Below are 27788 nucleotides of genomic sequence, written 5' to 3'. Positions count from 1 at the left end.
TCTTCGCGATCTTCCATCCACACAAGCCAAGCATGCACGGCGATGCAGCGATGTACATGAAACCTGTGAATAACTGCGAGCCAAGATACCTCCGAGTGCCCGAAAAGATCTCCAAAGCAATTGGCTCACTAAAAGTACATGGGATGGCAATAGCAAGCCACAGGAGATTTAGTCCCGATGGAACATTCCGTAGCCCCACAACTTCAGCCACAAGTGCAATGGTGGCCCAGAAGTTTCCTGCGACGAGACGAGACCTTCAGCCAATGCAAAAAAGATTAGCAGGCCGTAACTGCCTGTATTGGTCCAAATGGTTACCGGGATGATACCCGCGATAAAGGTCATAGAAGCAGCCATATTGATGCGGCCGATGGTATCATTGAAGTACCGGATCAGAGGTCTTCCGATAGCCTGTCCCAAATTGAAAAGAGAACTGGCGACGGAGGCCTGCGATGAGGATAGGCCAATGGATGTTGCGAAGTTTGCCAGACTGAAAATTAAAATGAAATAGCCGAGCATGGTGAAAGCACTGAAACCAAGGAGGAGAAGATACTCGCCTCGTCTGAGGATTTCGAGGTCGAACGCGGCTTGGTTTGAGCCAATAGTCTTGTTTCGATCTTTGACCAAAAGGATACAACTCGTGTTTACGACAACGGCCAGAATGCCCAACGTTCGATACGCCCAGTGTAAGCCGAGATGACGGATCATGGCTGATGCAGCGAGAGAGTAACAAGACCGCCCATACCAGCTCCGGCAAGGGATATCCCGCTGACTAGAGGCCGCTTCGTGGTAAATCATTGCGGGACAACAGCTGCTGTAGGTGTTAAGAGAAGACCTAGTCCCATTCCGAAAAAGACGCCCTGTGTTAAGAACAAGTGCCATGTTTGCGTTGAGAGACTGGCGCATAAAAGACAAACGGTTTCCAGAACGACACCACAGAATATGGTCGGATTGACACCTAATTCTCGAACCGATATCGTCGCGATTGGCGAAATGAGCATCAAAAGACACAAACTGAGTGACCCCACAAATGCATATTCGAGATGGCTTGCGCCTGGAAAGACGTCGCTGTCCAAGTAGTAGGCGAGGAACACAGCGTAGGCAGAATTAAACCCCCAGGAATGGGCGTTAATGACGGCAGCTGCAACAGTGAATACCCATCCATAGCCACCGTCCGGTGGTGCATCAGTGTTTGCTGTTGGTTTCAACGCACGAGGATTCGCTGTCGGCCGCTCGCCGAATAGCATTGCATTGCTGTATCATTATCCACTTCAGCGTGGAGAACATTCAATCTCAACTCCAGAGCATCGCATCATCCAAGTAAGACGATCAGTAGAATAACAAGATTGAGTTTTTCTGACAGAAAACTTCATCTCACTCAATACCGAAATGGATTTTCTCCACGCGCTTTGATTCAAAGTGACCTCGGCCTTTGATGCTGCCGAAATTCCGGGCCCATGCGTACCTCGCCTGGTGATACGAGGCGTGATACATTGACGGCGGGGTCTTCGAGGTTCGATTGTGGTAGCACTACTTATTCTAACCGGTTCCTCCAATCATTACAGCCGTGTAAGAGCGAAGAAAGCGGAAAGTGGACACTTCGGCATTTGTTTCGCTGCTCGGATATGTGCGAGACGCGGTGGATCCAGAGCAGGATGGACCCCGACATTGCAAACTCCATTTCACGCAAGTGAACGTCTCCATGGGTAAATTGACATAAATCAAACCTCAATTCTACTCTCCTCTTTAGTATTCAATGTGATGGTACAGATAAATGCGAGACGCGCTCTTTATTTTCGATGAACAATAATATAGTAAAAATGCAACGTGACCGGGCGAGATCAAAGCTCATCCTTTCGGTCGTCGTTCACAGGGGCCTTTGTCTTCTCATTGCCCTTGCTCTTATCAACTTCGGGTTGCTTGGTCTTGCTCTTCCCCTTCTTGGGGCTGTCCTTCTTTGGACTGTTCTTCTTGGCGGCAACGGTCATCCGCTCGTACAGGCGGTTCAAGACACGCTCGAACTCGCGCAGACGGGAATCGATATCGACCAGAGTCAAAGCAGGGTCATCGGACTCGGTGAGCTTTTCTTGGACAGCAAGTTGTTCCGTGAGCCAGGGCTTGACGGAATCATACACTTGTGTGAGAGAAGAGAGGTCCGTAGGGTTGAAGAGAGTATACTTAGGACCGGTGGGCTTAGCTGCCGCAGCGGTTTTGGTGGAGGTCTTCGAGGATGAGTAAGAGTCCTCATCAAGTTCGTCCAGAGGGTCATCGGTCGAAGCAGCCGGAGCAGCGGTGGAAGAGCTAGTCTCCGATTCTTCAGTAGAAGTGCTTGAGGCGGAGAGAGCCGAGGAATAAGCATCCTCATCAGTTTGAATCTGGTTCTCAATGAGCTGTTTCATAGATTCGGCGTTCTTGATCATATCTTGGAGCATCTGCACGCGGGCGGGACGATCGGCCCACTCCTTCATGCGCTTGAGAGCAGGGTTGACAATGCTCTTCAGGTCTTTCAGTTTAGCCTGAAAGTCGGCGGTCTTGGCGTTATCACTTTCTTCATAAAGCCAGTCGCTAGACTTGGAGACCTTGTCTTGCAAGGCAGCCAGTTGATCTTCCTTGACAGCCTTGGCAAACTCCTCATTATCCACCAAGTCGCGGCTGCGGTAGATGAACGACTCCAGCTCATTGAGTGCCTCCTCACGCAGGATACGATCACGGTCCGAAGCATCAAACGCAGACAAGCGCGCACGAATGCGGGCGAGCTCGCTGGCCGAAGGTGCTGGTGTTCCAAGCTGGGTAGACTTCAGGGCAATTGGGATAATCTCGACCTTAGTTTGCGCAGTCGCCTTACCGGCGTCCTTAGTGGCGCTAGTGGTCGAGGCGTCACTTGCAGATGCGGTGGTGGAAGATTCGACTTCGGGCTCAAGGGTGATCGATTCGCTAGCCTCGTCTTCACCAAGGGGCTCTTGGTCTCCCTTCTTGGAGCCAAGACCGAAGAACCCCTTGACATCATCCACGATTCCCTTCTTCTCGGCCTCAACTTCACAGCTCACATTACCGCTGGTGACCTCAGGGAGGCCGTTGACAGGATCCAAGCGAATGTTGAATTTGGCGGTTATGTTCGCAGTTGAGCAGCCGAAGCTGTCCTTCAGCTTGGCCACAGAGGCAGTAAGGTTCTGGGTCTGAACACTGAGAACCGGGAGGTTCTCATCGTTCTGACCAACCTGTTGATAGAACTCGAAACCAAAGTCGTCCAGGTTCTTGACAGTGACTTGCTTCTCGGGACCGACTTGAGAGGTAGCAGTGAATAGCTTCTGGGTTCTGACCTTGCCATCCGAGTTCCACTGGAGGACGACGGGGTAAGAGGCGGCGTCACTGGCGCGAATCTCCTTGACTCGGAAGCTGGGGCTGAGAGCAGCACCCTTGAAAGCGGCACCAAAGACTGCTGCCTCATCGGCGTTGACATTGGTTCGGATCTTCTTAGATGATCCGCAGGTCTTCTCGAGCTCTCTCTGAACGAAAGGAGTACGGATAGCACCACCGTGGAGAACGATGGAGTCAAGATCATCGAGCTTCAGGTTGGAGGCCTCAAGGGCTTTCTCCAAAGGAGCGCCAATACGAGCGGCATGTTCTGCGGCCAGTTTCTCAAAGTGGGAGCGGGTGATTTTGTACTTGAAGTTCAGCTCCTCGTCGTACAGACCTTCGAAGCTAGTCGAGCTGTCGGAGTTGGCGCTGAGAATCTGTCGAACCTTCTCTGCGTCCTTCCAGAGTCTCGCCATCGTCTTGCCGTGCGCCTTGACGTCCGCGGCGGTGACCGTGCCCTTGAGCTTCTTTTCTTCGACGAGCTTCTCAATCATGTCGTGGACAATGAGATCATTCAAAGCGTCGCCTCCGAGTGTCTTATCCCAGCCAGATCCCATCACATGGATTTCCTGAATGGTCTTATTGTATTTGCCGATGTCCTTGACCTGGCGGCTCTGGAAGCGCAGAACGCTCGCGGTTGTCGAGCCAGCTCCCATATCGTAGACAACATGGTATTCCGGCTTCTCTCCGTCCGTGACACTGGGGAACTTGCGGCTAGTGGCGTAGTTCAAACCAACGGCCAAACCATCGCTGATGAGAGCCTCGATCTTCAGGCCAGCCAGTTCGGCGGCCAGAGAAAGACTCCGTTTCTCCTCTGCGGTATAGAAGGCAGGGTATGTAATCACGACATCACGGATGTCCGACCCTTTACCAGCCAACAGATCGGCATTGGCCTTCACTTCCTTCAGCTGCATGGACAGGATTTCCTCAACCAAGAAAGCGTCCTTCTTCTCCATCTCGCCGAGTCGATTACTGCGCATGGCCACAGAGTCGCGGCCATTGGGGGCAGTTTCAAGATTGAGGGCTGGATACCGGCTCCAGTACTCCTTGACCAGATCGTTGTTTCCGTCATTGAAAGACAATCCTAACAAGGCCTTCAAGTTGCTGTAAACATCGTCAGGGTACCGAGCCGCCAGGGCCAGCGCATTGCCGCCGTAGAACCGTTCGGGGAAGGGGGCGTCGCTTTCTCTAGTCGGCTTGAATGCGATAGCTGCCAATTCCTTGCGCTTCGAATCCTTGCTAAGCACGATTTCAAGGGGAATGCCCGGTTTCACCAGGGCCGCTTTGAAGTATTCTGTGCCGACATCGACGCCGATTACGGCGGACCCGGCGGCGGAAGCCGAGCCAGCGAAGCTGAGAAGGAAGACCAAGAATGGGAGGAAGACAAGAGAGATGAATGGGGAGGTTGGGAGTCGTGAGCGGCCCGGGGGAGCCATGGTCTATATCTAATGCTGCAACTGCAACCAGTGAGCTACTGTACCCTTCGACCAGGAGATTAATTAACCGGAGTTGACTTACATGCAGCGGTAAATCAACAAGCAGAAACAATGGCGAATATCTCGAGGCGCTCCACCAGATCGCCAAGATGTGTGTCGGTGGAACACTGGCCTTGCGCCAGTTGAGGTGCGGATGCAGGAGCTATGAAATGGGGTTGAGACGGAACGCCGTCGTGGAATTGAGGGTTGCAGAATGTTGGAAGATGAAGAAATTCGGGAATCCACAACAACTAAGCCATCTGGGCGCGAGGGGATGCTGTGGCCAGCTGGCAAGAGAAGCACAACGAGCCGCATGTCTGAGGCCACGGGTCCAGGATGCAATAGTGTTTGCAGTGTTTGCACAAGGACATTTAGTTACGTAATGCAGCCCTAAATTTCAGAGTCTTGGCGAGGCGAGAGGTACTTGACCTCCTTGGCCAAACAACTCAAACACACTCGGTGGGCGGAATCTATGAAGAAAATTGGTGCAAACATGAGAGGGATACTGTCAAGCTTGGAAATTGGTATATGATAAATAAGATCTCACGTCAATTAGTGAACTACACTTTATACTAAACTAAAGCCGGCCAATGATTGTGAAGGAACGTAAGTCGTAAAGAGAACTCATCAATCACCATCGCCTGCCAGGGTGCAGGCGATGGGTATTAGGGTAGTAGGTTTGGTCATCCATGCCTTGCCCCAGAATCCAATTTTTTTGTAGTTTTTTCTTTCGTTTTTCTTGTGATCGGCTTCCCATCCTGTATTACCTGTACGATGTTGCGAATGAAAATAAGAATGCTCGCACGTCCATCAAATTTCAGCACGAGGGCGAAATCATTAGAACAACGCCAGGACGACGGCCAGGCCGGGGAGAACGCCTGCCAGAGACATCTTGTACTGGGAAGAAGCGGCGTTGAAAATGGGCGAAGTGGTGGCCGCGGGAGCGGGAGCCGTCGAGCTGGCCTGGTTAGAGGGCTGAGCAGTGCTCGAGTGCACGGGAGAAACCTCGGGAGCAGGCGAGGTTGGCTGAGGAGCAGGGCTCGAGGGAGGAACCACGACAGTAGTACCAGGGACGCTGGTGGGAACAACGCAGCCCTCAGTGCAGGTGACCACGGAGGTGATGGTCAGAGTGCTAGTCTGAGTAACGGGCTGAGTGTAGGTGGAGGATCCACTGGTGACGGTAGACCAAGTAACTAGAGATATTAAGTTAGTGATAAACAACTAAGTAGTCATTCCGAGTGGACTTACCAGGGCAGGTAGTAGTGGTGTAGGTGGTGGTGACAGTGGTCGGCACCGGCGGAGGAGTAGTAGGAGTCTCAGTCTCGCACGGGGTAGAAGACTCCGGAGGGGGGGTTGGGGTGCTAGTTTCACAGGGAGTAGAGCTCTCCGGGGGAGGAGTAGGGGTGGAGGTCTCGCAAGGAGTGGACGACTCAGGGGGAGGCGTAGGAGTCGAAGTCTCGCAGGGAGTAGAGCTCTCTGGAGGAGCAGTGGGAGTCGAGGTCTCGCAGGGAGTAGAGCTCTCTGGGGGAGGAGTTGGTGTGGGGGTATCCGTCTCACAAGGAGTGGAGCTCTCAGGTGGCGGCGTAGGAGTAGGCGTGTCTGTCTCGCAGGGAGTTGAGCTCTCTGGGGGAGGAGTGGGAGTCGAAGTTTCACAGGGAGTCGAGCTCTCTGGGGGAGGAGTGGGAGTCGAAGTCTCGCAAGGAGTAGAGCTCTCCGGGGGAGGAGTAGGAGTCGAAGTCTCGCAAGGAGTAGAGCTCTCCGGAGGAGGAGTAGGAGTCGAAGTCTCGCAGGGAGTAGAGCTCTCTGGAGGAGGAGTGGGAGTCGAAGTCTCGCAAGGAGTAGAGCTCTCCGGAGGAGGAGTAGGAGTCGAAGTCTCGCAGGGAGTAGAGCTCTCTGGAGGAGGAGTGGGAGTCGAGGTCTCGCAGGGAGTAGAGCTCTCTGGGGGAGGAGTTGGTGTGGGGGTATCCGTCTCACAAGGAGTGGAGCTCTCAGGTGGCGGCGTAGGAGTAGGCGTGTCTGTCTCGCATGGAGTAGAGCTCTCTGGGGGAGGAGTAGGTGTTGGGGTATCCGTCTCACAAGGAGTAGAGCTCTCAGGTGGCGGCGTAGGAGTAGGCGTGTCCGTCTCGCAGGGAGTAGAGCTCTCAGGTGGCGGCGTAGGAGTAGGCGTGTCCGTCTCGCAGGGAGTAGATGACTCGGGAGGAGGCGTGGGCGTAGGTGTGTCCGTCTCGCAGGGAGTGGAGCTCTCTGGAGGAGGAGTTGGTGTGGGAGAGGGAGTATCAGTCTCACAAGGAGTAGAAGTCTCTGGGGGAGGAGTAGGCGTAGGAGTATCAGTTTCACAAGGTGTCGATGTCTCTGGTGGCGGAGTAGGGGTAGGAGTATCAGTCTCACAAGGCGTGGACGACTCTACCGGGGGAGGAGTGGGAGTATCAGTTTCGCATGGTGTCGAGGACTCTTCACCACCGCCGCCTCCATGACCCCAATCACCCCCGTCGTGACCGCCGTCACCACCTCCATGGCCCCAATCGCCACCATCATGACCACCATCACCACCATCACCACCTCCATGACCCCAATCACCACCACCGCCACGAACAGCAAGGCGGAAGTCACCATTGGCGTCTCGAGGCAAGACGCTGCCCGAGGCCATGGCGACGGCATAGAGAACGAGAATTGGAATGCCGCGCATCTTGCCTAGCAAACAAACGAGAGAATGCTATGCGAAGTTGCTTTCAAAGTCCGATCCGAGGAACGAAGGACAGATAGGAACCGTAGCGAAAGAGCTCCTATCACGGATTGATTCTCAGAAACCAGAAAGACCGGGGGGAAGTAGACGAGGATCTGGGTTGAATTTATATCCACAGCCCTAAGAGGGCACTACGAGGGTCCCTGCTCTGCCCACTGTCCACAGCTCCTCATGGCTGCAGGTGCAGCAAGAACCCTGGCCCGGGGCGGGTCTGTCTCTGTTGACTGACATCAGGTGCTATTGACGACCGATTGATAGCCTGGGGGCCTCATCTCGATTCGTCCCGTGGATGGAGTTAGACTGTGGTACCCAACAATACTAGGACAGAAGTGGCTCCTCCAAGCTTGCAAAGTAAACCATTCGGGCATGCGCTTGCAGAGGTGAGCTAGAGTTTCTGTGTCTCTCATTGTCGACGCCATGTCGCGATGTACATAGTACTAGGTCTCCATGCAGGGCCGAAGTTAGTGTCAGGTTCCGGACCCGGTTGGCTCAGCGACAGATGACTGGGGCTGAAGCCAATAAATGGGGCTCTGGTGATGAAGTTGGCCGGTGGTTCGCTCGTAGAATAGAAGCGGAATGCATCTCGCCAAACTCAAAGCGTTCGAAAGGACCGAAGACCCACGCTGCAGTGGGACCTAAATCGAGGTCTGCCCCCGATGATGCATGACGGGCTTGGCAGATGCGTCGAGACGGGAACGAGGCCGCTGGATAGCTCATTCGGTTGGGGAGGAAGGGGGCATGAACATCCATGTCAATGCAGACGTAGCGAGAGCAGTGCGGCCTTTTTCTTTTGCATGCCTCCCGTTTGTTTTCGTCGTCTCCACTGCTTGCTGCGATACCTCCCCGCTGCCGTGGAGGCTGGTCGACTCAGGCGTCATGCCTCGTTCGGATAGAGATTTAATTCCCTGATCATGCCAGGACACCAATTGCTATTCTTGTCGCGCGGGCTCGGACGACGGTCTCACTCCGCATTTCCGGATAAGATACACCGTTGCGTATCCCAGGGTATACGCTTAGAGTACCAGGTTGGGTGGTGTATACCATGGAACCTAAGGCAGGTCTCATTTGTTGTTCTGGGGTGAGCACTGAATGTGGGGAAACCTCGCGAATGAGAAGCGCGCCGGCAAATCTGCCGTCTCCAATACCCAATACCACGGTCGATACCGCTAACACTAGCGTGTCCTCGAGAGATTTGACGGTAAGGCGGAACACAGCAGGGGAAAAGGAAAAATGAAAAGGGAAAAAGACACAGGGCCAGGAATCTCGCCGAGGCCACCCGGTGAATTGTGATGTCCGTGCATTAGTTCTGCTGGCCTCGCGTCCCCTCAGGTAAGTCCTGAACAGACCTGAAAAGGTACTCTGCATCCGCCTCGACTCTTGTTCTTCTGGTGCGTCTGCATCTGTGCCTCCCTGCCTTTCAGGGTTCTGGAGGTGGCTGGACCAGTGGACCTCTGCAGGCCACGAGTTCCTGCAGTGCCAGTTGATTCCTCAATTTGCCACAACCAGAAGGGACAGACAAGTATTCGATGCCCGGTGCATAGATCGGCAGAGCTAAGCAGCGATACCCGGGAGTCAATTGAGTCTATCCAGGATCGAGCTCCAGTGCCTGATGGTGGCACCTGCAGGTAACGTTACATGACGGTGACCAGGGCCTCGACGAGGTGGAAAAACAAGCCGGTCAGGTGGAGATCGAGGAACGAGACTCCGGGCGTACAGCAACGAGCGTGCGCTGGTACTAACGCGGGCGCAGGGATGCTGCCGAGGTGAAGTCGCGATTGGTGCGATACCAGCCATCGGCCTCTCATGATGTCACCGCCGGGCCACGCTGAGCCCATGTTTTTGTCATGTTTTGCCATGTTCTTCTCCCTTCTGCCCCTGCTCTCCCCAAGTTGGCTGTCCTGCTGGGCCCATCTGGCGGTCCCCGTGGTTGACATGTCTCGGATTCCATGTTCCATGGTTGCCCGCTCAGGGTCCCAACGTCACCGTCACTAGATCACTGTCACAATAAACAAAACTACCAATAGTCGATGGATGCTTTTTTTTTCGATAGCGGGATCGTTTAATTGACAAATGTACCCCGTATCCTTGCTGCGTTTCGTATCTGGTCTGGAACACCCACCCCGACTATTGCTAAGGAGGCTGGTCGGCCGTGAGCCGTACGGGCTGATCGCATAGGGTTCAACGGTGTACCGAGTACCGGATGCGAACGCCAGCCCCCGGAATGGAAGGATTTGGAGACATCGAGAGAGCCAGGGTTCGTAAGTAAGACGGGTCCTCTGGTCGCCCAGGGAAACAATGCACCGCATCGTGTTACTCGACCTATCCTGCGCTCTGCCGCCACATTCACTGATCACCATCATCACAGCAACAATATTTAATAAGGCAGATGATACATACTAGTCGATAACGAACGCCTCGATAACTGTCAATAATAGAAATCGCGGTGAACCATCTTATGCTTTCTTTTTTTTGGATTCCGTTCTTTTGTACATCCAGCTTCTATACTTGGGGTTCCTACGAACACCGCTAAGAGGCGTTGTGAGACTTCGTATCGTAAGTTCTGGGGCGGTGATCAGGTGGAGATGAATCCACGACTCAGTGCGCACCCTTCCAGAAATCCTGAATTCGAGCGATAGTGACATTGACCGCGCTAATGTCGGAGTGCCGAGCGAGGGCCTTCTACGCTCTAACGCAAAGAGGTCTCGGTCCAACCTGACAGGGCCAGCCGCCGCGTATGTACATCATTGACTCTATCTCGGTCGTCGGGGAAAACAAGAGAAATGAGATACCAAGCCTGCTAGCCGGTGGGGATTGCCCTGCCTCTCTTCTAATCATCCTCGTCGTCGGATCCACTACTCCAACCAATCTCGTAGCATTCCCGGATCTCCCCCAGTCCATTCATCATCATCTCACGCTCATCCACCGATAACATTCGTGCAGCCGTCCCCTCAATGGTCTTGATCCTGTCGGCCGTTCGGGTGGAGGCGGTCAATGCGGCCAAAACACTCACCCCATCGGCTGACCGGGATGTAGAATACATCCCATGCGGGAAACTGTCGAGAATAGGCAGGCGCAGCGGGGTGCGGTAGCTAAGACACGACTAATTAGTTCCGAGAAGGAAACGGCAAAACGGGGCATCAAAATCAACAGGATGTCATCGACGGGAAGGAAGGTCCTACCTCTGGAGCATTGCCTCCGAATTATACAATCGAAGTTTTCGCTGACGGCCAAGATCATCACCATCAACGGGCTCACCAGATCCTGACTCGGGCACATCCCCACGCAGTACCTGGACTTGGTTAAAGATATGATGAGATTTGCCCTTTTCCCCATCATAGGTAAAGTCAATGTCAAATTCGGTTTTGGCTTTGGGCAGATCATTTTGATTGTCATCCGAAGATTGGTCCTCGGGCTCGATGCTGGATTGAAGCTCGAAAATAGTATGCCTTCCGTCGTCCCCCGCAAGCGAGGCTTCAAAGTCGTGATAGGGTCGCAATCTAGATGGCAATGTCACTGTCTCAAGCGCAGAGCTTAGCAACGCTGTAGTTTGCCACTCGGAATGCCGATCCACTTGAAGCGAGCGGGGAAGCTTGTGCGGAATGTCGATGACAGGCACATAGAGTGTCGACTGTGGCGAAATCGAACAGAGAGACTTGGCTTTGTTTGTGTCCTTCTTCAATTGTCGGTGCTGGAAACATCATGATGGTTAGATAAAGGCACTGTTTGACTTCTAGGCACGTGACTCTCAACATACTCGTTGCACTTTGTTCCCATCTTCCATCGCCCACACCCAAACGCTCTTCTTGCCATATTCGTCACGAATTCTGTCAATGAACCGAGCAGTAAATCCGCCCCATGCATCATCTGAGGTGGTGAAGAGTTGGATGGCCCGCATCTGATCGCATTCCTCGGCGAAGGGTCTCAGATCACGGTCCAGCAAATCATGTTCCTTGTCGAGGTCATTGAACAGCTCTTCGCCGACATTCCAGTCTTCGAATGGCATAATCTGGGAGTTGAGCTCATAATCATTGAGCTGCACGATTGACCGAGGATGATAGAAAACTCGGTTATAATCAGACCAGTAGCGCACCGTCTCCGACGTTAGTCGCGGTGCTGTAGTACCCTGATCTAAACTTTTCTGATAATCACTTTGTGGAATGGGTGTCTGTTTTTGCACGACTTCTTGGCCATCCCTAAACAGAGTAAGTCAATGGCCGAAATGAAGGCGAACGGAAAATGCTCTTACCACAAGCCTTGCCCCGCTACTGCATCATCAGTCAGCTCATACAGAGCATTATATTTGCGCAGAGTCCCGAATCCGCCTTTGAGATCATAGATGACCGTCCGAGGCGTATAAGTCTCGGAGCCATCTGCGCCGTAGCCCGGTCGGAAATGGACATCATGATTCACTGGAGATTCTTCGCCTTCATTGTATGTGAAATATGATTCCTACTCCAGATATCAGAAATATATCACCGTGCGTTTCGAGCGAGAAACAAAATTACCTGGAGATTCCAGAAATGCGTAGCCAGATAGTTGGCCCGCTGACCCAGTTGGAGGGTGACGATCTCATGCATGGCTGTTGAAATCACCTGCCTGCGGTCTCGTTCAGACGCGCTCGATTTGCGATGCCCACAGACAGTCACGGGCGAATCTCCCACGAGGCTAATCCACTTTCGGGAAAGGGAACCACACGTGACAGCGGGTCTCGTGATTCGTGAGCTAGGCCATTTTGGGGAAGGCGCATTGGTGTCCAGGGCAACAGTCACATGACCTTTCCCAAGAGGGCAATAAACAACCCAGTGACGCACCCACACTTTCGCCCAAACGCCAACGGTGATTCCCCCTCCGGCCAACCCTCCTGCGACGACCTCATGACCTTCTAACATCTCTCGCCCCCTTTTTATCCCGACTATATCCGCGATGGAGTCTCCAACGCGTCCAGTCCTCAGTCCTCCCAAGGTCCTCCACCCGGTATCGCCGGAACGCCTAAATCAACAAACAATTCCTGCCTCGCCCTCCCTCCCCGCAGATCTTCTATCGCTCCATCAGAAAAGCACCAAAGGAGTCTCCGAGGTGCAAGCCAAAGTGGCTTTTCTCAACCAACTCTCTCGCCAGGCTAGCCCAGGTGCACAGAATCAGGCCGCGGCCCAGAATGCTGCTCTCCAGCGGGCCATCCTCGGTCGTGAGGAGGCCGAGTCCGCACTCGAGTCCGTTCAGGAAGAGTTGTCGGAAGCACAATTGCGTGAGCGCCGCATTAGCGAGCGACTCGAGTCGCTACTAGAGGAGTTGCATGGCACCAAAGAGCGCCAGGCCCACGAACGCTCGATTTTCGAAAAGGAGATCCGAAAGGCTCGCAAAGAGGCTTTCCGAGCGGGGTCGACTCTTGTTAAGCTGCAAGAGGAACTCAAGAACGCCAAGTCTGAAGCCAAGTCCCTCAGAGAGGAGGTTGCCGCAGAGCGTGAGTGTAAAGATAAGGCGAAACAAGAGGCATTCGAGCGCGCCTATGCCCTCGCTGGTCTCACTGAGGAACTCGAAGTCCTGAAGGGCAAACTGCGATCCATGGAGGCCTCCAACCACTCTAACAGCCTCGAAGTTCGTGCACATGAGATTCGAAAAGAAGATTTTGGCCGACTTTCCCTTGCTGAGGGCGATCTCGCTTTCCTCGCAACCCCACGACGCCCTAAGCGAGCCGCCGTCGGATCTGTGAAGTCCCCAGCCTCAGAGCTCGAAACCATCGATGCCGAAGCCACTCCTCCGAAACGACAGCGACTCTCAGAATGCACTACAACCGCCGGCGACTACCAAGGCTCTAATGAGCAGTCTTCATCGGAATTGGCCCGTGAAGCCATGGAGGATCTCCAGGACGAGCTTGAGCTTGAGAAACGCCGACGAATCGAAGCAGAGGAAATGGTGCATTTCATGAACATCGAGTGTCAGTTCGAGCGCTGCTCCTGCCGCATCGCTGAACACCAAGGCCGTCGTTATATCTACGACGAAGAATACTTTGAAAAATTCCAGAAGCCGCAGCTGGATGCGCAGGCAGAGGCAGAGGCACAAGCAGAGGCAGCTCGTAAGGCTCGCTCTCTTGATGATGTCCCTCCTCCTGTCCCCGCCCATTCAGAACCCGTCCACAACGAGCCTCAAACCAGCTACACCCCCAGTGTCGATCCTCCCAGCCCAGTCCACGTAAATACTGTTCAACATACTCCTGTTCGCCGCCAGCCGGAGCCCGCGGTCAAGACTGAGCCGACTGAACCCCCGGAAAAGATGCCTATGCCCGCAGAGCCACTGGTCACCTTCTCACCAGAGACGGGGACTTTCACCACCTACCCGTCTCCTCTCCGCGATAATGTTCGACCTCGTCGGACTGACTCCTTTGCCTCGCCTGGGATGAGAAGCTCTCAAGCCCACTCCCACCGTGGCTGGAGGAACTCGGCAGTTTCGACGACCTCCTTGATTCAGCCTGTTGAGTCCTACACTCCATCCGCTGAGCCGGTTCCCTCGAGAATGGTGCACGCCGCGCCATCCGAGGTTATCGCTGATGAACCCGCCCATGTTCCTGAGCCCGAGGAAGTCCGACCTTCTCGACGACAAGAACGGGAGCAGTATCGCCCTAACCCTGCCTTGACCAAACGTGTTCCGCTCCGTGACCCAACGAGTTCCCAGGGATCCTCGTCCTTCGGCGACACTCCTATCAACCGGGAGGAAGCGCTGGCCCAGATAAGAGCGAGACGAAGCCGTGCCCGCAGTAAGCAGCGATCAGTCAGTGCAAATGAAGCTACTGGGCGATCCGCTGGCTCTACGGGGAGTGTTCGATCGACTCCCGGTCAGGGTGCAAAGCGAGTCCCTAACTTGCGCGCCGATTCAAATGGCGAGAAGGACGTGAGCGAGCGCAGGGACCTGAGTGCTCCTGTTCGCATGTTTCGACGTTAACGCTCGGGTCCATGAGACTCTTATATGAATGTGGTTTTGTTTCTACAGCCGGTTTTGCTTTTCTTTCAAATACCCCGGCGCAGGTGCATAATGATTCTCTCCTTGCATTTTCTCGGTTGCACTTCAGATTTGTACTTCAGCTTTGCCTCCGCTCTTTTGCATCACACTTCACGCTATGATTCTGCTTGTCTTGGTACCATTTTAGCTATGGCGTTTTGAGTGTCAGTCTATTAGGTCATGCATCTCTTGGTTTGGTCTTTCTGTGGTTGGCTATGTTGTTCTATTCGGATGCTTTGCACCATCCTGGCCCTCCTTTGCCATTTCCTTTGTCTAGATGGAACTTTTTGTACATATACATTTTAATTTTCATGTCATGAGACTGTACCGACAATGATTACTCGAGTACACTAGAACGTGTACATCTTGAATTTCACACTTGTTCATCGATATGGCGCAAATTTAATTTCGTTTGCTCGTTTTGCATTGCTTTCGCGTACATGATACTGATAACTAGGCCAGGATGCCGATTTGCTCTGCCCGCACCATCAAAGAAGTATGGAGCCGCTGGTAAAGAGGAATTGGCGTTCTCAGCGAAAAAACCGAGTGTCATCACGTGGTTCGACAAATATTAGGTAGGACCTTCTAGACGACAATCGGCACCGGAACAGCTCGCTTCTCGAGAGTAGTCGGCAGATCATCGTCTCGTTTTTCGTTGGACGATTGTGGCGTGGGAGAGGAGTCGTCACCTCGGGCCCATGACCGTAATTCCCTGATTCCAGCACGGGCGAGTATCCGACATCAGGCATTGATGTTTCTCCGCTCAACGGAGACAAAGTGCCGGATGGATTCGACTCGGAGGGGTCGGTTTGGATGGTCCCTTCTTGAGCTGCAACAGACCCAGCCAAGCCCAGGCTTAAGGCGAACAAGAAACCGTATAACCGCATTACTTTGGAGGAAATAGAGGTTGGCAGAGGTATGAATTTGAGGAGTTCGAGCGATCGAAGTTAGCATATGAAGCAAGGGGCAGGGTACGCCTTTCCAGGGGGATGGAGCGTTTCATATCCAAGGCCCACACGTGCTTGTTTATTATTCCGACGCACATTTGGAATTGCTTTCCATGATTCTTGCGATCGCGAACGCCTCCGGGGCGGTTTCATGTTGATCGGCGATCGGCAGCTAAGGCAAGCCATACGGAATGGACGGCCCCGGGGCGAAGCTGGATGGCTTTGATTTCGTTACACAGATGGTCTATAGTTCGCCTCGCTGGGATACGTTCTATCCAACCACCGTCGAAGCAACACTCTGAAGCCTTATGAAAAGAGAAGTGTGATCGGGGCTGCATGCTTTAGTGTGTGCTTATTGTGAATGCCAAATCTATCACACTGGTGTAGGCTGATTGCCTACTAGTAGTTTTGAAAAGGTCAGAGGAAAGGCAGATTCGATTCTTTGGAAATATGGGGGCCAATTTCAAGGGTCGTAGCTTCCTAGCACATATTTCAAGGACTTCAACGTGCAAGGCATGCGTTATGATGGAAGGCTTGACTATGACACGGCGCTGGACGATTGTTTACTCACACTCTGCAACGGGCATCAAAATTCGTTTTCTTACAGAAACTTTTCATGTACCTTTTTCCACAGCTAACGCAGATTTGTGCAAAGGCAGGCATTTCCCATTTGGTATGCCTTTTTGAGACGATCTCGACTCTATCAAGTCCCCCTCGCGATCATCTTCTCTCTCCACCACTGAGCAATCTCCACAGTCTGCAAGAATTCCACCTCGCCCTCGCGCTCCCACTCCTTCAACCAACCCAACATGCGTTCCAGCATACCAATAACATGAGCCATGCCACTGGTATCAGGATGCATAAGAACAGGAAAAACAGGATCCTCCTCATTGTCGCGAATCCACAAGAACCGATCGCGCCAGAGATTTTCAATCACCCGCACATCGACATAGCCCTGAGAGTTCTCCGTGTGAGGCAGGAATTGCATCGGCGTCATATCTTCCATGTAATAGTTGCATGGCACGCAGACGAGAGGGCGTCTATCGGGCAGATTCGGTGATTCCTTGACTGGGTGCATCCATGTCGAGGCGGGTTTGGTGAAGTCGATTGGCTGGAGAGGTGGACGTCTCGGCGCGAAGAATGGGTGGCAGTCGTGATCGGTCAATGAGGCATCTATTACACACGACGATGGTTAATGTGGGCGCGCAGCTAAACGGACTCCAGCAGATCCATACCGTACTCAAATCCAAATTCCTCCAAGAGATCAAGTGTCGACTCGCGCAATTGATACAACGGCGCTCGATAACCGACCGGTTTCTTCCCAGTCAAGTTTTGAGCAATCTCCATACAGCGGGTGAGTACGTCGCGCTCTTGTTCCGGTGTGAGCTGGTATGCGCCCTCGTGCGCGTAGCCATGCAATCCGATCTCGCAGCCTGAAGCGACAACCTCTTTCACCTCGTCTGGGAAGCTTTCCGCAGAATGGCCGGGGATGAACCAAGTGCAGCGATTGGCGAGGTCCAGCTTCTTCAACATGCGGAGGAGACGAGGGACACCGACTCGGGCGGCGAAGAATCCGGCCGAGTAGTCTGCCAGGACATTGTCGGGGTGGGAGTCTGTAATAACAGGTCAGCTTGTACGCGAGACCGTCATGGTCCGAGGGCCACTTACTCGTTCCGAGCCAGCCAGAAACTGCATCGAGATCGATAGAGACAGCCACACGAATCTTATTTCGCTTTGGCTTCGACAGGCCCTGAGGGATTGACCTTGTGACGTCCTTGGTGACAGCCGACTCCGAAACACGCGCGTCTGAAATCGAATCTTCCTTGCCCTTTTCCACGCGAATGCACTGTCCCGAAATATGACCAGCAGCTCGACCAGAAGCGAGAAAAGCCATAGTCCGTGCTACATCTGCCGGTCCGGGCCCCTGGTCTTCCTCGAAGGCGCCAGGAGCAACAGCATTGATGCGCCCTTGCGCGTTGAGACGCAAGATCTCATCACGAACACTGTTGAGCAGACCGTAATGAAGACCAGCCTTGCCTGCCGTAAGACTGGTGCTAGTCTCTGTCTCCGTCACGACAATCACTGGGCTGGCCAGGTTGGCACCAGTTGATTGCTGATATGATCGCAGGAAGTGCTTGATGGCTAGGAAGGAGCCCTGGACATTTGTCTTGTAATTCCTCTCCCATTCTTCTAGGGGCAGTTCCCAAATAGGGCAATCGCTAGTCTTGCTCTCGGCAGCAGAGTTGACGATCAAGATAGTAGCAGGCCCGAATTTTTCCTGGGCTTTGGCAAAGGCAGACTGGATGGATTCTTCATTGGTGAGATCACCATTCAGCAGTTGCAGCCTTGAGAAACGTTCGGCATCGATTCCGGAAAGCTGGAGAGGCTGGCTGTCATATGCTGTGACACGACATCCATGATCTAAGGGAGGCGTTAGATTGTTCTGTTATACCGACAAGAATGGCCTCTCTCTACTCCAGAAGATACATCTCTACAACAGCCGCTACTCCTCGGGAACAAGAGACAGCTCAGTGGAAAAGCAAAACTACAAGCACAGCACCTACCTAAGAATTCCCTCACAGCCTCGCCCCCAATGGCACCACTAGCCCCAGTGATGAAGACATGGCATCCTTCAAGCCCCAAAAAGGAGCGGCGGGTGAGCGTTTCAGTCGACATTGAACTTAACCTGTCTGCGAAACCCCGGGGTCAGGATTACAAAGATAATCAGATAGCTGCACGTTGCCCAGCAGCTAGTAGCTGTCCGTCAATGCCGTCTACTAGACGAACGCCGATCAACGCAGGATCAACGCTCCTGCCGCTTGCGGTAGGATCAGCGCCCAGGAAAACCGTTCAGCGCGATAACCACGTGGAAATGCGTTTCTCACGCGAATTGCAGGAGTGTGGAGTGATCAGCAGGGATTTTGCTCGTAAGGCCACGGAGATGGTGACCGAAGTGGAAATGCGTTTCTCACGCGAATTGCAGGAGTGTGGAGTGATCAGCAGGGATGTTGCTCGTAAGGCCACGGAGATGGTGACCGAAGTGGAAATGCGAAGCGTAGTCGGCTGCTCGACAATTGCAGTCTGGTTCCCTCCTTTCTACTGTATCGTAAGCCTCCGTTGCCCCAGTTTGGTTCTGGAGGGGCCCGGGTAGAATGCGCACGGCAATTGGAAGGAGTAGTCGGGGTTTGAAGGGCTTACCTGGAAACCTCTGGCCCGAGTGTTCCCAAATCGGGGTTGGGGGACCAGGCTCTGGGGGGATGACAGGGGCTGGCAGCGTATCCTGGCTTGGTTCTCCTGCTCAGACCTGGCAATTTGGACCGAGCTCTGTGAATTGTAGTGGAAAGGTCAAATCGACCCCGTTGATTGCGAGTCTAGACTGCGGAAGGCGTGGGATGAGGGTTGAGAATGGGCTTGCAGTTGCGGTTGGGATTCAATAGTCCGAAGGTTGACTTGTCACGTGGCTTGGATACAGTTTACGGCAGCACTTGCCAGTGCTTTGAGAGGCATTGCACTGTGTGAGTACATCAGTCATCTACTATAGCAACAGCAGGCGATCTACTACGTCGCGAGTAAAAATTGTCACTCAAAACTAGGGGAAGGGGTTGACATGTGAGGTGGCCGTTGTCGCCCAGGCCAGCCACCTCAAAGTTTCTCAGGATCAAACAAGAAAGCCATATTATCATTATTCACAAACCTCATAAAAGTTTGTTCCTGGCCCCCATCCCATCACCAATACACAGAAACCGCAATAAGGTTCAAGCCGCACCAAGCCAACAAGAGTTTGTGCTCGATAAAAATTCGGTAGCCACCAGCACACCAGCATACAAGCACACACCTGCGCAAGTGGACCGGGCGTTCGCAAATCGGCGCACAGACAACGGTGCGATCGATGCGAAGGACCTTTGGGGGCCGCCTTGAGGCCATGCGCTATTTTCCGATCTGGCCTGAACACTTCCCTGAAGGAAGTGGGGTTGGGACTGAATAAGGGATAGATGAGCCCGCGTTGACTCTTTGTAGATGCCGTTGATTCGTTAATTGCAGGGATGCGAGCAAATCATAAAATAGACCGGGAAGGTCTGACTCTGTTTGGTCCGGCTTGATTAATTAAGATGAATTAATTAATTCTACCGATGTTCATCCCGTCGGTCGATGTCCGGTTCACAGTGTTGATCCCGTCGCATCGGATATTCCGACAGCGACATCGGACGGACAGCACCGATCTGATATTGCTGAGGCATCACTTTGTACATGCATGCAGGAACTGCTCCGGGTGTACCTGAAAACCAGCCCTGCATTAACATCGCAGGAGTAGATGTTGAATTTTTTTGGTAGCAAGTAAATTGTAAATTGGCGGCGGACCGCGCAGAAGGCGTGGGTCGCCGAAACTCTACGCAAAGTCTGTTAACTAGCGCGGTCACACAGCATTGCGTGGCTTTCTGGAAGACATAATGTGAGACAGTGTTACATCTACCTTCAAGTCAAGTTATTCATAGCCTACAGTACACACACAGTGCAATTAAAGAAAAGGGGGGCGACAGCCATGGAGCTGAAAGCGGAGAGAATTCATAGACAGCAGGCCTATTTCGGCCGATGACCGCCCGAAATTGATCATCCCCAGACCGCTTTATCCGCTTATCTCTCCAACTTCCCCCCGGCAGATCCTGCCACTGCCATCCAGCACGACACGGAAAGTGGAAGCGGCCCCAAGTTGCTCACCCGGAAAATCACAGTCCACAAGTCAGACCGCCATGAGCCCAACCACGGTTGCTGCAGATTGGATAGATAGAGCGAGCCACGGATGCGAGCCTGTCGATAGACGCCCCAGGAAAGTCCCACGCCAATGGCACGGCTGCGTACCGGATGGACCTGAGAACCAGCGCAAGACACGGGTGGAGCTCCCCATGGCCGCCGCAAGCTCTCTGACAGGCTGAACCGGTGTTCGCGCCCATATGGGCACAATTTGGAGAATTACAGCAGAGGCAAACCGTCCGCTGGGCTGGGGCGTTATCGACTGATTCCGGAGGCGTGGGTAGAGAAGAACCAAGAACCTCTTTTAGGGCGAAACGCCTCGGGTGCGGAATCCGCAGGTTGGAGTTGTCGGCAATGCGACAAACTACTCTAGAGGAAACAGAATTTAAAAATGGCAGAAAGCATTGCTTTGCGCCAATCGCCTTGTCAGGGGTGGGCATCCGCGCATCTGCCGACTGAATCAGCGTGCACCAACCTCTTTTCCTTGACTGCCGGTGCAAAATGACCACTGGAGGCAGTCGGAGGCAGTCGAGGAGCCCAATTGCGATAAGATCAACGGTCGTTGACGCAAGGAGCCGGGAGATCGGCGGGTCCGATGGACTGCGCCAAACTCGCTCCGGTATAGATTTGCTTTTGTGGTTCCGTGGGACTCCATCCACCAATTTCCGAATCGATGTGTACATTGATGTGCATACTCCCCCCGCTGTCTTAAGGTAGTGAGATGTATGGATAGAGATGTATGTATGTATACAGGACTGGGGAATGGAGTGCAGCAAAGCAGTGGTATATTGGTCTATACTGTACACTGTACATAGTCTATAGTATGTACGGCGATCCCGGTAAACCCCCCGAACGTAACCGAAGAACTCCCGGTCAAAAAGCAGTACGCAAGAAAGGTGTAAATATGTACAAGAAGCTGAAGATTAGGGTATCTGGCCCACACGCATAGAATTCGTGAATGTTTTTAATCCATGCCTGCAGACATAGATGATAAAATGCTCGTCGCACATTGATCGATCAGACTTCCTCGTGACCCCGAGTAACATGTGCAACGCCATGGCCGTCCTGGTAATCCGGCGGCCGCGAGTCATGCTGTACGGTCACCGTGATGTCCTGGCGGATCCGCAGTGCCCGCGCCGAGCCATCGTCACTGCTTATATCGCGCTCCGTCTCGCCAAGACTGACATCGGAGACGGCGGGGCCGTGCTTTTGCGGTGTCGGAGGCACACTGCGATTGGAGAAATTTTGCATGTCGAAGTCGCCAGACCGTAGTTGACTCGGCGGACCATAGGGCCGGGAACCCTTGCTGTACCAAGGCCCAGACTTGTATCGATCGGTGCCCTTTTTGGATCCGCCAGTCCAAGACTTGAGGGCCGGGAAGACGTCGCGCAAAAGCGACCAGATGAGCGGGAGATTGGTGACAAGGATAGCGACGGTAGCTTCGCGGAAGTACCAGTTCATGTAGACGTAGGAGATGAGCGAGGGAACCAGGCAGTACACCTTGGTCAGGACGGCGGCCACAATGACGAAGATACCCATGCCGAAAAGCAGGACCAGAATTAGTTTCTGCTTCACGGGGACGCGGACTTGGACGAGCAGCGGGATGGCGACAAGGAGCATGAAGATATCGGCGGAGATGGAGATGCATCCTTGAACGATCTCATAGTGCTGGTATGATTTGCATTGATCTGGAGAGAGTTAGCAGTGGTCCAGTAGAGCAGCATCACTGTGATCTTACAGTTCGGAGTTGGAACCGCCCAATAGTCAGTCAGAGGGCGGCAAATCAGGAACAGCGAGAGCTCTGTCGCAACAAAGCCCAGTCCAACGTAAATAGCGATATAGTTGATCCATTTGCGCTGGCGCAGACCCTCGGTGATACGAGCGTAGATCACCAGCATGCACGCCTTCATGCTCCAGATGGCGAGCACGAAGGAGTGTTCCGACACAAAGACCCATTTGCTGCCCTTGACACGGTCGGCGTAGGTGGTGGGCGTCAAGTTGTCGATATCCTCCTGGGTCATCAAATTGGACCCTCCGCCGGATGCGACTTGGTTGAGGGAGACGCAGAGGAGTGTATACCAGAATACGGCGAAGATCATGAGGTAGTCATCGGCCTGGAGGTTGCGAATACCCAATCGACGGATACGGGCCGTACTATAGAGGGGTCGAGTCAGTCTTAAGTCCCAACCGGGTTCAGGTTGCAATGACTGCAATGACTGCAATGACTGCAATGACATGCATAGACTCACAATCGTAGTACCGCACCCGTGACACCGACAGCATAGAGAGCCCATGTTTCGCGTGCAAACCGCACGCCAAAATCACCGCCTAGACCAGACATGGTATCGGAGTGTAGCCTGGGGGAGGATTAGACGGGGAGAGGAAGGATCGGAGGGAGGTGCAGCGCCCACATATTTTATAGAATCCAAATCCCAAAGCAGCGGATGCAATGCGGATCAAACCAAACCAAATCACAATCCCACAAATGAGTATAGACTTTCTGGGACCGCAGACATCTGCCGAGGCCGATCACGTCGAGGGGGGTGGGATGGGCAGAGGATTCGCCCGGCGTTGATCTGTATTATTGGGAAGATGCATGAACCAATGTACATACGTGGGCTTGGAGGGCTCAAGGCTTATCAGAGGCGACCACCGGAGAGCCTCCCATAGGAGGGCCGCGCTGGGCAATGGAGGATCTTCCGGTGACAGCACTGGGCCAACCACAGGTCGCAGTGGGGGGTGGGGGTATCTTCGGAGTTGGAGCATTCCATGGCTGGCGCCGAAGAACGACCCAAAGGGGAGTTCCGTGGGATTAGAATTTGTGGTTCGGGGCGATGAGCAGCACTGGATGGTGACTGGATGGCGATGGGCGATTTGTGCCTGGCAGGGTTCCAAGAGGTTGCCGATATGGTCCACTGCGCAGCTGTGCTGGCCGAGATTGGCTCGTAAGTTGCCGCGTTGGGGAGGTCGTCCTGGGCTGCATGTCCAGATTCAGAGTTCAACTACCGGGTTCGCAGGAGCACTGCGACATTACCATGGTCATAGTGTCGAGGACGTAAGTTCCGGCAATGGGCGGAAATTGACCGGGGATAGATTAAACACTGCCCTAGACACTAGAAGTGAAGTATATGAGCTACGCTAGAGTATAGACATCTCTTCTAGGTAGGTCCTTAACCAGCCCAGTGCTGTTCTCGCTGCAAGAGCATGCGACAGGGCTATTCATGCCTTCCTAGCAGAGGCAAGCCTGGTTCTCTGTGCGGAGCGAGTCCAAAAGTGGGCAAGTCGATCGCGCAATGATGCAACTGCGGTCCGCCGGGTCCGTATGCTTTACTCGAAGCGGGCAGACAGCCTGGGGTTCTAGGCATCCAAAACTCTAATAGACTTTGCTTAGCGTTGCGAGTGGGGTCGTTGCTTTGGTTTTAGCGAGCCCTTGCATGCAAAGGTTGAGGGATTTTGCAGTGGATTTTGTAGTGGAGCCGGGGAGATCCCTACTCCGTACGGGGAGGTGGAGCAGACACCCAGCGTGGCGAGATCAGTTCACAGAAGGCTTTAGGCGTAGGCACGTGTGCTGTGATGATATATCCATCAACAGTGTACGACTCACATAAACCATTGACGAGTTCCAGGGTACTCGGCAAATGGTAGCTAAAGATTTGCCGATCCGGTACATCCCAGGTCGACCAACGGACTATATAGTCTGGTCGACCACAGCCGCAGTTGCATTCGACAACACTGGAGGACAGCAACGAATCAACCATTCCGGAAAAGATCAGAAGCGTAAAGTGTGTACCTGAGTGCGCCCTGAACTCGATGGCTGAACCAGATGGAACGTTCGGCCCTAACGCGCCCTAGTCGCTAGCTGCAGGGCCGTACTCGCGGATATACAACGCAGATTGGCCCTCGCCTAGTCTCAGAGCCTGCGTGGATTGTGGAACGCCCACGCCACTCGATTCCACCAGATCTGAGGCTTATCGTCTGGATTAGGTCGGTGTCCGCGAGATTCCAGCTGGTCCCTGGAGGGAGAGGAGGTTTCGGGGGATGCCTCTTAGGGCGTAGATCCGTGGGCCAGCTGGAATCGCCTTAACTAAGAACGTAACCTGCGACCGGGAGGCCAGCCACCGACCTGCCCAGACGCCTAGACTTCAGTGTGGGCGCAACGATGCTGGGACTAACGGGAACCCGATCGCGACTAACAATAGAATTGTCGGCCTGGTGGTTTGAGAAGATGAAGACTAGTCCTTAGTGCCCCGTAGCCAATTTCGAAGCCATTCCAGATAGAAGCCAAACACATGCGATGCCGGCGCAAATACACGAGGTAGAAGTAAAACACTGCACGAAAATGCTGCCCTTGTCTCACCTGAGGACCGCCGAAGCATACCTTCGGGCAGGTTGGCGTCGCAATCGACCGTCTAGTGAACCCCGGGCAACGCCATGTGGATGAAAACCAGTTTCCTTTCGAAGCTGCGAATCTTTCTAGAAGACCATGTGGTATGAAAATTATGTCACACTGTCCCAAATTTGAGGCGATGGGTAGGGCGGTACGTTTATTAATACTGTATACGTTCGTTAGGACACTACTGAGTAGGGTACCTCGCATGGCTATCACATGGGAGTGATATGCATAACATCCGCGTCCACCTTACTCATTACAGGGTACCTCAGCAGGGTACTACAGTATGTAATTAGGGTAGTGCATGTGTACGGTAATATGCGAGGTAGTCCCAGTGCATCTCCTTCATATGTACGGATGGCCAGATGGCATACCCACTGATCCGATCCGATGACAATCCTCCGCAGAACCAGTACCAATGTGCGAAATGGCAGACTGCGGATATGCGGAGAATGCAACAGGATTAGGAAACAGGTAGCTGATAGTCTTGTCGTACTCCTTAGTTAGGTATTTTAGGTCAATTGGTAAATAGGGATGGGAAGAATGTACCAAGGAACCAGCGACGGGCTGACACGCTGACGCGCTGGAAAATTCTTTCTGCTGAAGCTCCCTTTCTGGGTAAGGTGCGCTGCGCATCGGACTGTCCAAGGCGCAGATTCCGTTGAAGTTTGGCTCAACTCGCCTCTGCCGCCGCCCAATTGTTCCCTCCTCAACGACCCACCTCCGCCAGTGGCCACCCACAACTGGCGTCCTGCGGACCTCCATTGGCCAGAGATTGGGGTTTCAGTCATTTAGAGTGGCCAGGCAAGTGGAGTCGCTCGCAATGCATTCATGGTTGAAGCACGCCGGTCCATCCTGATGGGTTCCCTCGTCCTCCGCACCGAGGGGGCCGCGATATCCCAGCGTTGTACAGGTCTCCACCGCCGCAAAATAATATAGCTTTGCTGGCCTGCTCCTGTCGGCGCTCTCGACACTTCGGTCCTGTCATTCTTTCGGTCCGCGTACAGATTGCAGCAACGCTCCCCCTTTCCAACATCGAGACCGCGAGACTGCAAGAGAGTCGGACGTGCCCCCCTTAGCCCCGACCCCTTGCCACAGACCGATCTCGACTATATAGAAATCGCTACCTAGTCTACTCGGGAAGCCGATCGACGCACCATCACCATGGCCGACTACAATGAGAAGTCCAAGGCCACCGCCGAGCTGGCCGCCGACGACAGCAGCAACCAGGGCGAAGTGATCAACGCCTCCGGTCACAAGCAGGAGCTCGACCGCAACTTCAGCCTGCTCAGTTTATGCGCCGTCGCCGTGACTACTGGTAACACTTGGATTGCTCAGGGTGGTAGTGTCGTGACGGCGTTGGCCAACGGTGGTCTGGCCGGAACGATCTATGAATTGTATGCACACACCCTTCTCGCCACTCCCCCCCCTCCCCTGGTGAGACAATGACGTCGAAGATCGCATCGTGGCTAACTCCTGACTGTAGTATGGCCGTGTCGGTCTGCTACTGGCTCGTCGCCGCCTCCATTGCCGAATTGGCATCGGGCATGCCCTCGTCGAGTGGTGTCTATCACTGGGCGACCATCACCGCCGGCCGATATGGACGCGTCTGCGGTTTCTTTGCCGGATGGTGGAACTGCCTGGCCTGGATTTTGGGTGCCGCCTCCATGTCCCTGATCATGGGCCAGCAGACCGTCTCTATGTACGCTGTGATGCACCCGGGCTTCGAGCCGCCGACCTGGAGCATCTTCGTCAGCTTCCTGCTGTGCACCTGGACCTGCTGCTGCATCGTGCTGTTCATGAACCGCTTCCTGCCCATGATCGGTAACATCGGCATGTTCTTTATTCTGTCTGGTGTCTTCATCACCATCATTGTCTGCGCCGTCATGCCCCATGTCAATGGTGTGCCCTACCAAACCGACTTCGATGTCTGGGGTAACTGGCAGAACGGCACCACATACACCCAGCAGGGCTTCGTCTTCGTCATGGGCATGCTCAACGGCGCCTACAGTGTTGGTACCCCAGACTGCTCGACCCATCTGGCCGAGGAGATCCCCAAGCCCAGCCGCAACATCCCCAAGGCCGTGTTGGCCCAGATGGGTGTTGGTTTCATCACTGGTATTTGCTACATGATTGCCATCTTCTATTCGATCAGCGACCTGGACGCTGTCAGTGGAACTTCCCTGTTCCCCCTCGCTGTGATCTACCACCAGGCTACCGGCACCCGTGGCGGTGCCCTGGGTCTTTTGATCATCGCCTTCATCCCGACCTTGATCACTGCCTCGGGCTGCTACATCACTGCCGGACGTACTCTGTGGACCCTCTCTCGTGACCGCGCGACTCCGTTCCCCAACTGGCTCGGCCACATCAACTCCCGCTTCCAGAACCCTTTCAACGCGACTCTAACCTGTGGCTGCGTTGTCACCGTCCTGGCCTGCATCTACATGGGCTCCACCACTGCTTTCCAGGCCTTCGTCGGCTGCTTCGTCCAGCTGTCCAGTCTTTCCTATTTCATGGCGATCTTCCCACACATCCTGAGCCGCCGCTCTTCCTTCGTTCCCGGCTACTTCTTCATGAACAACAAGATCGGTTTTGTTATCAACACCCTGGCCTGCATCTACATCATCGCCTTCGTCATCATATTCTGCTTCCCCTACTCTCTGCCCGCCACCGCAGCCGACATGAATTATGCCAGTCTGATGACCGGAGGTCTGTCGATTTTTGTTGTTATCTGGTGGTTCTTCCGCCAGGGCACCTACGAGGGACCGAAGAATATCCCCATCACCGACAAGCATGTTGCGGAGGACGCGAAATAAGTGGGTGCCCCAGCTTAGGACTTGTGCTGGGAAATCAAAATGGGGCTGTTTTGTTTGCATATACCATTTCGTTTCGTTTCTCTTCTCATACCCTTTCATTATTCACGATTTTGCATGTGATGCATTTTCTCTTATGTGATCGATGCCATCTTTCCTTCTGTATATCATTTTAATCGTGCTGGATTGCAAGTGCGCTATGATTAATACATTTCAATTGAAACATGCTGTACTTGGTATAGCTGAATCCACAATTCGAAACTATCCTCCAGTCTAAATTTAGCTTAATAATAAGAAGCTCTGCTGGTCTAGATTTGCCTCAAC

At 53.6% G+C, this 27788-nt stretch overlaps 9 protein-coding genes across 9 annotated transcripts; 2 read left to right on the top strand and 7 right to left on the bottom strand.

Annotated features, from left to right (window-relative positions):
• Positions 1–168: 168 nt before the first annotated feature.
• N7532_006929 (uncharacterized protein) lies at positions 169–705 on the bottom strand (the record flags this gene model as incomplete). Its single annotated transcript, XM_056619423.1, has 1 exon — positions 169–705. One exon carries the CDS (start codon positions 703–705, stop codon positions 169–171), a length of 537 nt encoding a protein of 178 aa, XP_056475582.1.
• An 86-nt stretch (positions 706–791) lies between these two features.
• On the bottom strand, positions 792–1244 carry N7532_006928 (uncharacterized protein; the record flags this gene model as incomplete). The annotated part of the gene is made up of 1 exon (XM_056619422.1): positions 792–1244. The coding sequence occupies one exon, from the start codon at positions 1242–1244 to the stop codon at positions 792–794; it is 453 nt and encodes a 150-aa protein (XP_056475581.1).
• A 594-nt stretch (positions 1245–1838) lies between these two features.
• On the bottom strand, positions 1839–4790 carry N7532_006927 (Hsp70 family protein; the record flags this gene model as incomplete). The annotated part of the gene is made up of 1 exon (XM_056619421.1): positions 1839–4790. One exon carries the CDS (start codon positions 4788–4790, stop codon positions 1839–1841), a length of 2952 nt encoding a protein of 983 aa, XP_056475580.1.
• An 876-nt stretch (positions 4791–5666) lies between these two features.
• N7532_006926 (uncharacterized protein) lies at positions 5667–7476 on the bottom strand (the record flags this gene model as incomplete). The annotated part of the gene is made up of 2 exons (XM_056619420.1): positions 5667–6022; positions 6078–7476. 2 exons carry the CDS (start codon positions 7474–7476, stop codon positions 5667–5669), a joined length of 1755 nt encoding a protein of 584 aa, XP_056475579.1.
• A 2923-nt stretch (positions 7477–10399) lies between these two features.
• On the bottom strand, positions 10400–12149 carry N7532_006925 (misato family protein; the record flags this gene model as incomplete). Its single annotated transcript, XM_056619419.1, has 5 exons — positions 10400–10661; positions 10752–11260; positions 11327–11765; positions 11819–12021; positions 12078–12149. The coding sequence occupies 5 exons, from the start codon at positions 12147–12149 to the stop codon at positions 10400–10402; spliced, it is 1485 nt and encodes a 494-aa protein (XP_056475578.1).
• A 346-nt stretch (positions 12150–12495) lies between these two features.
• N7532_006924 (uncharacterized protein) lies at positions 12496–14508 on the top strand (the record flags this gene model as incomplete). Its single annotated transcript, XM_056619418.1, has 1 exon — positions 12496–14508. One exon carries the CDS (start codon positions 12496–12498, stop codon positions 14506–14508), a length of 2013 nt encoding a protein of 670 aa, XP_056475577.1.
• A 1707-nt stretch (positions 14509–16215) lies between these two features.
• Positions 16216–18188, bottom strand: N7532_006923 (SDR family oxidoreductase/polysaccharide deacetylase family protein; the record flags this gene model as incomplete). The annotated part of the gene is made up of 4 exons (XM_056619417.1): positions 16216–16685; positions 16748–17125; positions 17181–17933; positions 18077–18188. 4 exons carry the CDS (start codon positions 18186–18188, stop codon positions 16216–16218), a joined length of 1713 nt encoding a protein of 570 aa, XP_056475576.1.
• Positions 18189–21278: 3090 nt separating this feature from the next.
• N7532_006922 (uncharacterized protein) lies at positions 21279–22602 on the bottom strand (the record flags this gene model as incomplete). The annotated part of the gene is made up of 3 exons (XM_056619416.1): positions 21279–21949; positions 22000–22415; positions 22511–22602. The coding sequence occupies 3 exons, from the start codon at positions 22600–22602 to the stop codon at positions 21279–21281; spliced, it is 1179 nt and encodes a 392-aa protein (XP_056475575.1).
• A 3213-nt stretch (positions 22603–25815) lies between these two features.
• On the top strand, positions 25816–27467 carry N7532_006921 (uncharacterized protein; the record flags this gene model as incomplete). Its single annotated transcript, XM_056619415.1, has 2 exons — positions 25816–26048; positions 26138–27467. The coding sequence occupies 2 exons, from the start codon at positions 25816–25818 to the stop codon at positions 27465–27467; spliced, it is 1563 nt and encodes a 520-aa protein (XP_056475574.1).
• Positions 27468–27788: the final 321 nt, after the last annotated feature.

This window comes from Penicillium argentinense (assembly GCF_028826775.1).
Source record: "Penicillium argentinense strain IBT 30761 chromosome Unknown utg000005l_segment0_segment0, whole genome shotgun sequence".
Classification (NCBI taxonomy): Eukaryota; Fungi; Ascomycota; class Eurotiomycetes; order Eurotiales; family Aspergillaceae; genus Penicillium; species Penicillium argentinense.
Note: the sequence above shows the minus strand (reverse complement) of the source record. Positions and strands in the feature narration are given on the sequence as shown.